Genomic DNA, 10,333 nt, shown 5'->3' with positions numbered 1-10,333 from the left:
AAGGTGAGAACATAACTAGTCAGAGAGAGAGATAGGCTGAACTAGGCTTTAGCATCTGATACTTCCCAGAGAGAAACAGAGCATCTGTGTTTTAGGGCGCCTGCAATATCTTTGTTTACCTTATTGGGACTTTAGCTTATTCACCGTATCCCCCAGAGTTAGATAAGTCCATACATACCCTTCTCATCTCCATGCGTGTTGTAACTCTGTCCGACGGTTCCACCACTAGCTTAGCCTAGCACAGATCCTGGAGGTAACCGGCTCCATCTAGCCTACTGCTCCCAATAAGTGACAAAATAACACCAACATGTTCCTATTTACATGTTGTGATTTGTATAGTTACAGCGTGTACAAATAACAAGGTCACATGAGACACAGCCATCTTCTAACTGTATATAAACTGGGAACTATATTCTCAGAAAGGCGAAGCACTGCTGATCTGCTCGGGACTTCTCAGGTGCTGCAAAGCATATCACTCCGCCCAAGTAGCAGAAGTAGCAGTGCTTCGCCTTCTGAGAATATAGTTCCCAGTTTTTATACGGTTGTTTATTTGAATGGAATTCGGTGGCTTTTGGTCGATGAACTTTACATTGCAGCGCTTTTCTTGCTTAATACTGGAACAATTTCAAAAATGTGGTGTTCTCATCAGTCACTTAGACACAAAAACATAGGAAAATAGTGTCCAGGTTGAAAAAATACCGGTTATGCTTTCATATCACACCACAGTCACGTTGTCATATCATGTCTCTCAAGATGACAAGATTTGTCCGCCTGCATTGGTCTCCAAATATTCTTGTATAGTTTCTATTTTATTCTATCAATGAATCAATAAAGTCTGTCTATCTTAGAGCTGCTAAGATCGATGAATCGCTTAGTTAATCGCCAGCTATTTTAATCGGTTTGAGTCATTTTTTATGATAAAAATTCCCAGATTCCAGCTCCTTAAATCTGATTATTTTCTAGTTTATTTTCTCCTCTGTGACAGTGAACTGAATATCTTTGAGCTGTGGAAAAATGTATATCTATCTCTCCATCTTAGAGCTGCAAAGATGAATCGATTAATAAATGATGAATCGGTTTGAGACATTTTTTTAAATGGAAAAAAGTAAAAAAAAATATTTTCAACCCAAATTCTTATATGTGAACCATTTATTTATTTTTTAAGATAATCTGTTGGGCATTTTAGGACCTTATCTTTATAGGACAGCTGAAGACATGAAAGGGGGAGAGAGAGGGGGAAGAACATGCAGGAAATAGCCGCATCTCTCTCTCTCTCTCTCTCTCTCTCTCTCTCTCTCTCTCTCTCTCTCTCTCTCGTATCCTCAATGTAAAATCTGAGCTCATTGATGAAAAACACCGCCCAGCGCGGAGGGGCGAGGTCATGATGCTGATGTTCCTCTGGTGATCCTCGGTTTCTCTTTTCCATTCAAACACCGGCAGCCTACATATCGGTGTGTGTGTATATATATAGCGGTGCTGATGGAGCGGCCGGACACACTCAGACCTCTCCATTTCTCTCAAGATGACCAGATGGGTCAGCCTGCACATGGTAACCACAGGGCGCGCGCTCTCACTGATACAGTTTGACCAAAAGTCTAACGTTTAACGTTTTTAACGTTTTAACACTTTTTTTTAATTTTTTTTTAATTTTTTTATTTTTTTTTATTTATTTATTTATTTATTTTTTTTACGTGTTTTAGATCTCTCTCTGCTCGCTGCTGCTCTCTGCTGCTGCTGGGTGGGAATCCAAGTGCCTCAGCGAGGACAAGCTGAATAAAAAAGTCGAAAGGTTTGAGAGGAGCTACAAGGGCATCTTCAGCTTCTATCAAAAGGTGCAGGGCGCGCAGACGTGCGTGGAGGCGGCTGCAAAAATGAGCGGAGCAGTGAACCAGCGCTCCCTGTCACCGTGGAAGTACAGGTAAGTGACTAAACATGCCGCTACGGAGACCGCGGAGGGACAAAACCGCTCACTCATCATCGTCATCAATCTGAGCAGAAAGCACTGTCATAACAGTTTGGGAAGAAGTACTCAGATCTTTAGTTACTGTAAGTAAAAGTAACAATACTGCAGTTTTAAAAGAAGTAGGCTACTCATATCTTTATTTACTGTTAGTAAAAGTAACAATAGCCTAATGCAGTTTTAGAAGTAGTAGGCTACTCAGATCTTTTTTTGTTTGTTTACTTTCTATTTACGAATATGTTTTAAGTTGATTTCATTTATATAGGACTAGCCCTTTAAAAGTAAACAAGTTTTGCACCAAAGTGCTTCACAAAGACAAAAATAAACGTAAACAAACACACATAGACACAGCCTACACATAGAAACAGCCTACACATAGACACAGCCTACACATAGAAACAGCCTACACATAGAAACAGCCTACACATAGAAACAGCCTACACATAGACACAGCCTACACATTTTAAATTAAAAAAATATTGAAATAGAAACAAGTTGAAACAAACTAAAACCCTTGAAATCAGATAACAGAAAAAGATAAGAAAACAAAGAAAGATGTGAAAATGTAAACCGAGATGTGAAAGTTGTACTGATATTGAAACACAATGCCGCACATTGGTTTGAATTATGTTTTCATATTTTTTTATTTGCTCTCACGATCGCTTCCCACTGCCAGGGTTGCAACTGAAATAAAAGGCAATGACAGTTTGTGTAAAGGACAAGTGTAATTATGGTCAGATCTAGTGTCTGACTGATGGGGAAGTGATATTGATAAGTGTTGTGATTTACGTATTTAAAGCGTTGGCTATTTGTTTTTGCCAGCTTTCCTTCCTGTTTTAAGAAGCAGCGACTGTATTGCTTTTTGCCTGTAAAACCGTGTCTGTGTTCTTCATATTTATGTAGAATTATAGTTTGCTCTTCTTATGTAAAATATGCGGCTCTGGTAGATGTTTGCGATTGGTCTCCTTTTTGTGAACACGCGCGTCGCTGGATTGGGAAACCCTGGGTTGATTGAACTAGTTGTTAACCACCGTCGTGACACAGGTTATGCAGGACCGCGGGTGTTAGGTTAGGTGAAGCCGGGTAACGGAAATAAATCCAGGGCATGTTGATCTTGATTTGTAGTACAGGCCTCTGGAACACGAAACAAACTGGAACACCGAGACAACGGGGTAGAAATACACACAAACACAATACAATGATCCGACAACAGACAAAGACAACACAGAGACTAAATACACAAGGTAACGAGGTGAACAAGGGACAGGTGACACGAGGGCTCAGGAACAGGTGAAACACATCAGGGTGGGGCAGACAATCACAAACACAGGAAAAAAACAAGGCAGGAAGTAAAACAAGAAATGACAAGGGGAAAAAAACAGACTACAAAATAAAACAGGAAAAACTACAACAGAAACTCACAATAGTGACAGGTGTGTGTGAGGGTCGAGTAGGAACCAAGCTTAAAGATAAACTAAACTACTAACAACAGAAACAAACCCAGCCAACAAAGCAGCAACCGGCAGACAGAGTTGCACTGCAGCCAAATAACACGGCCACACTTTTCTACATTTACACTGCTACGCTTTGGTTTTGCTACATTTACACCTCGCCTCCACACTACTCCCGCGCTTCTGAGCCCCTATAACAGAGACATTTGGAAACACTGCTGCCCCCGTTTTGGTTTGAAAACTTGTTGGTTACTTAAAAGCTGCGTTCCAGACACAATTTTTAGTCGGTATGTTACGACTTCAAGTCACGACTCATGACTTGGTAGCGTTCCAGGCAAAGTCATGACAAACCCTTCTAGCTAGCGTTAGCTAGCAGCTACCTAAACGTTGATGTTAGCTAGCTAGCGCTAGCTGATACTAGCGATTTCTAGTCGGCGACGTATTTTGGGTTTCATTTAATAAACATAACCTGTAGTAGTACACAATCGTATGTGTATTGTTTTGATTACAATGTGTGGAATTACTTTACGTTGCCTATTTATGTCTATTTATTTCTATTTCTCACCGTTAATCACCGGCGTCTGTACAGCATCAACAGGGGTCGCCATTGTTGTTTGTGTGTGTGTGACGTCAAAAACTGTAACTGGGAGTACAACGATCTGGTACGAGTTCACGGGTAGTAAGTTACGGGTTTGACTGCCGTTCCAGGGCGCTTTCATGGGTAAAAGGTTGCGAAAACACGGGTTACAGGTTGCTTGGAACGCAGCACTAATGTTAACTTACATACCTTTCAGTTACAGTTCCCCCGCGTCGTCGCTCCAAGCTAATAAATCCCTGCTTTTACTTTTCACCGTTGTTGTTCTTTCTCCAAAGTATTTTCTGTTTTTAACTCATACCTCCATGATTTTCAGCTGCCAAGTAACATTGGACAATCTGCTTCCTGTTTACACCGACACGCACATGCCCAGTGTGTGTGAACGGTCATGTGATACGTGTTGTCAGACGTGTTAATATGGACGGAGATTAGTTCTGCTACTGGAGCTAAAACTCTTGTGTGGACGTAGGTGCGTTTTTGCCTCAAAACGCTTCTTGAAAATGAAAGCGTAGAAGTGTAGATGTAGCCTCAGGTGTTCCAGGTTAGACTGACGAGATCCTGCAGATACACACAGGGGAATCACATAAACACAGCAGGGGTCGTCACTGAAAAGAAAAAAATTTAAAAATTATGATTTTCTCTCTGGATCACTGCTGAAAACTGATTATTACAGATAAAACTTTTTTTTTTAAGTATATTTTAATGCTGATAATTTTGTACTTTTACTTAAGTTCAATTTTGAGTGCTAAACTTTGACTAAGGGTTAAGGTTAGAGTAACCGTATTTCTACTAAGGCTGCAACTAACGATTATTTTAATTGTCGATTAATCTGTTGATTATTTTCTAGATAAATGGATTAGTTTGATTTATAAAATGTCAGAAAATGGTAAAAAAAAAATGTGGATCAGTGTTTTCCCAAAGCCTAAGATGACGTCCTCAAATGTCGTTTTGTCCACAATTCAAAGATATTTAGTTTACTGTCACAGAGGAGAGAAGACCCTAGAACAATATTCATATTTAAGAAGCTGACATCAGAGAATTTTTATCCATCAAAATAGTTGCCGATTAATTTAATAGTTGACAACTAATCGATTAATGGTTGCAGCTCTAATTATATACACTGTGGTACTGCTACTTTCACACAAGTAAAATATCTGAGTATGTCTTCCACCACTGCCCAAATACTTCACAGCTAATATACACAGTGATTATAATTAATGTGATAACTATGTAACGAAACACTCAACTCACGATTCACAATTTACGACGTTAAGTTCACGACACAATTTTTCTAACAGAATGAACTGCAGACAAATGACTGAAACATATTCCTTTATGTATATAAACTGCGCAAAACAACAGATGTGTCCTCTTATCAAAAGTGACACTGGAACTGTATTTGATCTGAAATTTATAAACAAAACCACATTAAAATAACTAAATAACTAGAAAGAAATCTCTTCAAATGAATAAACTAAGAAGACTTAGTGACGTCTGAAGACAAACAAGTGAAATCTAAAGTAGATTACGCCCTTAAAAACTGCATCATGATTCATTTTTTATCTCAACACATTTATATCGATTTTTAACCGATTCACAATACATCCCTAGTGATTAAAGCTTTAGTGCGTAACTTTTTGATATTAATGAACGCCCGTTACATTCAAGCCATTGTAGCAATGAGTTGCTACAATGCTGAGTAAGACTATCAGCTCCACACAACTCTCTCTGTGTTTCTCAGTATGACTATGTTCAAAAGATTATGGCGTCCAGAAACTCTGGTAGTGAAGGTAATGACCTCTTCTGAAGAGTCCATCATGTTTTTTTAATCCTCCGTGTCCTCCTTGGCTACTAGCAACTGTGTGGAGGAGGGGTGGGGGGTGGGTGATCACGGAAGGCTTGTATCATGTGGACGTGCCGACAGTTTTATTGTCATTACTTAGATTTTCCTAATGGGGCGACAGAAACTACACACTATAGCTTTAATGTTTCTAAATAAATGTGAACATGTCCTTTTCCTGGGTTCCTTTCGGCGCTTTATCATCACACAGGAAATATGGCTTCAAATGGGAATAAAGAAAAAAAACTTCAAACATAAATGATTCCGATATTTGTTGTCTGTTTTGTCTGATTGTCTCCTTTCAGCATATCCCGAGTAGACAACCGGTTTCCTAACGAGATCGCCTTCGCTGAGTGTCTTTGTAACGGCTGCATCATCAACGGGCGTGAAAACATGAGCTACAACTCTGTCCCTGTGGTCGTTAAGCTGGTGGTTCTGAGGAAGACTCCGTGCCAACGGGACAGAACCAAATTCGTGGTGAAAAAGGGTTTTGAGACTATCGCTGTGGGCTGCACTTGTGCTGTACCCAAATCATCGAACTAACCATTGTAATCACATCAGTGCTGATTCTTTATTAACCAAGTTTACCAAAAAAACGAAATATTCCATCCTGTAGCTTGGGGTTTAATTAATAGTCAGAATTAATCTGCTTCTGTGTTATCTATGAATGTGTCACTAGTGTAAATGCTTCTTTGTGGGAAATATTTTCTCAAAGCAGGAGCATCTGAGAAGTTTTGTGTCAGTTTAAAAGTTTTTAAAAGAGTAGCATGTTCCTGCAACAGAGGAAGCTGCAAGTTTCCTAGGACCCTACTTTTTCGGGTAGATGCTAGTATGTAGTCACCGTAACCCTACATACATGTGCTAGCATTAGCATTTAGCTCAAAGCTGTGCCTAATGGTGTGTTCTAGTTGAACTGGGAAGTCAGAATTTTCCAAGTTCCCAAAAATTTCATTTGGAATTCCCGCTGAAGTGGGACTTTTAACAAGAACAATCCTTCACTTTGTTAAAATCATATGGGGTTCAAACTCGTATATATCTATATTAGATGCTAAATTATCTCAGATTAGGGATAGTGAACCCCAAACTGCTATCAATCAATCAGTTAAAGCAGCATTTTACTGTTGTAGCTTGAGGTGGAGCTAGTTTGAACTACTTTATATCAGGGCTGACAACTTTTCAGCTGAATTTGGAGTGCGATTAGGTATTCAAAGTCGTTTCAAAGTGCATTTTAAGGAGTAAGCCTTCTGTGACATTACCCCCCAATGTAGCACAAGTAGACTTTATATTTCACAATGATTGTTTACCTTCAGATTGTTTATAGATCTTGCTGTTTCCGATCGCACTTCAAGGCAACTTCATTTCACGGAGAAAGAGAGAAATAAAAGAGACAAAGGGACTAAGGAAAAAGTCAGCTGTTCTACAAAATCCCGGGCAGTTCAGTGCTTGTGTTTTGATGTTGTTAAACTTGTGGCAGCGATAGAGGCAGTGATGTTTCCCGTTTCCTGTACGGGACTCTCCCACCGCCTCAAACCAGACCGACTGGTCTGATCTCTGGTTACATCATGGCCACAGCATGTGTGTCGTCGTGCTGTGTTTCTCCAAAAGTTGAATCAGAAGGCGTTTGATACCATAGATCGCAGTAAACTATTGGCAAAACTAGAGAAGTATGGGATAAGAGGTATAGCTCACTCTTGGCTCAAAAGCAACTTAGAAAATAGACAGCAGAGTGTACAAATTAATAATACCTTGTCATGATATAGAAAGGTACCTGTGAAGTACCCAAGGGATCAGTTATTGGTCCAAAACTTTTCACCACAGGCCGCTGCGTTATCTTCCCCTCCCCTCCCCACTGCGTCCCCCCACCGTCGCAGCCTCAACACACTACCTCCATTCAAAGTAAAGACCTGCGTTTTAGCAGTGTGAATGCAGGCTAATGAATCACTCAATTCTCATTGGCTACCTGACTAAATGGCAAAATTCCCATGCATTTGGCGCGTGATCGGGTGTTCATTTCAGGCCCTGCATGTGATGAATATTGAAATCGACTCCCATCCCCCGTGACCCACAGGAACAAAATGTCAGCCTCTACTATAACGTAGCATAAAATGGAAATACTCAATAAAAGTTATTTAAACTACTTCCTACCGGCACCTTTAAAGCTCACTAATTGACATATTATAGCTCATTTGTTTTATTTGGCATTGGCAATAGTTCCGTGCACAACCCCACATAAAAAACCTTAACCAAAACCAGGCTACCTGTAACTAACCTCCTGTTTTCAGTCTTTATGCTAGGCTAAGTAAGATCCTCTTACTCTCGGCAGCAAAGTAAAATTCTTTTAAAGTAGGACAGTATTAGACATATACATTATGTAAGTTGCACACAGGTTACATTAATCTTTAAACCTCGCTTTGAGTAATAACTTTTAATTAAAAACACTGTAAAGCATCAAACTCCTCATAGCACTTTGAAGTAAACCTTATTATGCTGAATGTGAGGATTTTAAATATACTTTTTTATTTACAGTTTTTTAAAAATAGATGTTTTTAATTTATGAAGTATTTTTATTGTGATGTAGAATCGTAAAGGAGCCAGTGATGAAGTTGTGTTTGTTTTAAAACTGTGAATTTCGGCCTCTGTTGAGTAAATGGTGTTAAGACACCTCTGGAAATGTGACGAGGTAATCTACAAATTTTAGATTTATCATAGGATTGTCTTGCACTGTAGAACATTTTATGATGTAGTTGTATTTGTAACCCTCGATCATGAGGCATAAAGTCAGGAGGGAATGTTAAATGCACTAATACAGGGAAGTTGATGAATTTAGGCTTTTGTTTTTTTATCTTGGGTAAATTGTGAAAAGTACAAACCAACCTCATTGACAGACGTGGTGCTGCTCTTCTCATCTGAAGTATGTATTCATTTCTTTTTTGTTTTTTCGTATGCACTTTTCTTTACTTGCCTATATTGAACAGAAAAATAAAAGGGTTTCTTTGAGTCATTTGTCTTCTGGCTTTTGTTACTGTATTAGTATCTCCTCACCTGCATATAAATCACAGAGAAACTATTTTCTGTCCTCCCCCCAAAAAACGCTCCCATAGGTCGTTTGTTCCAGCAGCAATTACGACTCATATTTACGGTCCTACTTACGGCGCCCTCTAGTGGCTGTAGTAGTTATGACAGGAGCAAAGCAGGAAGTAATGTGATAATGTATAAGAGTGCCAAGTTTCTCATAGAGAGGCAGAGGGTAGTCTACATCCACGACGATTCATTTCCGGGATTGTTCAAGTGCCGCCGGAAGATCGGCCGGATGTCCATTACCATCCTCTTTCTTTGTATTGGCGTTCTAACCTCCGGTGGATTTCTGAGGACTATGGTTAACTGCTCCTCAGATCTCTGCAGGGTAAATCCAGACAGCTAGCTAGACTATCTGTCCAATCTGAGTTTTCTGTTGCACGACTAAAACTACTTTTGAACATACACATGTTCCACCAAAACAAGTTCCTTCCCGAGGCTATTTTGCAGAGGCACCGTTGCTCGCACGTTACATGTGTTGTGGAACAGCGCTAAGCTAGCTAGCGAGCAAGCCGAGCATCAAGCAAGGTGACGTAAACTGTGGGAGACAAGAGATGTAGTTCACCGAGCGGTTTCACACAAAACTAAAAAGTGGTGCTACGACAAACCTACGACAAACTGTGACTGTTGCTGCGTCCAGCACTTTGCGCTGCCCAAGACGATTGTGATTGGTTTAAAGAAATGCCAATAAACCAGAGCACGTTTTTCTCCCATCCCAGAATGCTGTGTGGACTAGCCAGACCCTCCTCCGCAGCGCTGTGGAGGAAGGTTTGGCAATACACGACTAAGCGGAGGGTAAATCCTGAATCAGATCTGCTAGACTGATGGACGTAGTTAGGTTTAGGCATGAGGATTGGGGATTGGTTAGGGTAAGAATACCAGGGTAAGCCAATCAGAGGTAGAATAAGGTGGGCCACGAGGCACGTCCTGTGACGTAGACATGTCTAGCAGATCGGATCTAGCACGTACAGAGGTGGAGTCCCTCCCCTTCCGGGTGGTGGACCACCATGGGACCTTATTTCGGAAAAAATATGTACGTTAGTGAATGGGGAGAGACAAGTAATGTTTTGATGCCGTTTGAATTGAGCCATGGATTACACATATGCTGTTTGTCAATTTAAAAAGATAATTTAGCAAGTGAAGAAAGTCTGTCGTAGGTTTGTTGTAGTACCACTTAGTTTTGTGTGAAAGCGTTGTGTGCAGTGAACTACAAATCTCGTCTCACACAATTTATGTCGTCGTCTTGCCTGATGCTCGGCCCAGCAGAGCCGATCCCACGTCTCTCTCCAGATTAGGAGATGTGGCTCAGGTGCATTTGGAGAGTGTCGCTCATAGTGCGTTCCATTTGTACTCGGAAGTCGGATTTTCCGAGGTCAAAGTCGGAAACACGCCCCCTGACCTCGGATTTCCAA

At 40.4% G+C, this 10,333-nt stretch overlaps 1 protein-coding gene and 1 long non-coding RNA gene across 2 annotated transcripts; one reads left to right on the top strand and one right to left on the bottom strand.

The window, feature by feature from the left end:
- The first annotated feature begins 1,233 nt into the window (after nt 1-1,233).
- On the top strand, nt 1,234-8,843 carry LOC144520902 (interleukin-17C-like). The gene is made up of 3 exons (XM_078255024.1): nt 1,234-1,549; nt 1,701-1,918; nt 6,152-8,843. Exons 1-3 carry the CDS (start codon nt 1,523-1,525, stop codon nt 6,387-6,389), a joined length of 483 nt encoding a protein of 160 aa, XP_078111150.1. The 5' UTR covers nt 1,234-1,522; the 3' UTR covers nt 6,390-8,843.
- LOC144520911 (uncharacterized) lies at nt 3,959-8,799 on the bottom strand. Its single transcript, XR_013502265.1, has 2 exons — nt 8,721-8,799; nt 3,959-4,611 (listed from the first exon to the last, which is right to left on the bottom strand). It is a non-coding gene; the product is annotated as an uncharacterized LOC144520911 (long non-coding RNA).
- Nucleotides 8,844-10,333: the final 1,490 nt, after the last annotated feature.

The sequence above is a fragment of the Sander vitreus genome, chromosome 1, assembly GCF_031162955.1.
Source record: "Sander vitreus isolate 19-12246 chromosome 1, sanVit1, whole genome shotgun sequence".
NCBI classification, from domain to species: domain Eukaryota; kingdom Metazoa; phylum Chordata; class Actinopteri; order Perciformes; family Percidae; genus Sander; species Sander vitreus.
Note: the sequence above shows the minus strand (reverse complement) of the source record. Positions and strands in the feature narration are given on the sequence as shown.

Bases quoted from the DNA above. Each gene is read 5' to 3' on its own strand.
- LOC144520902 (XM_078255024.1), top strand. From the start codon at position 1,523: ATGACCAGATGGGTCAGCCTGCACATG. The intron at 1,550-1,700 runs GTAACCACAGGG...TACGTGTTTTAG, and splicing joins GATGGGTCAGCCTGCACATG to ATCTCTCTCTGCTCGCTGCT. The intron at 1,919-6,151 runs GTAAGTGACTAA...GTCTCCTTTCAG, and splicing joins CTGTCACCGTGGAAGTACAG to CATATCCCGAGTAGACAACC.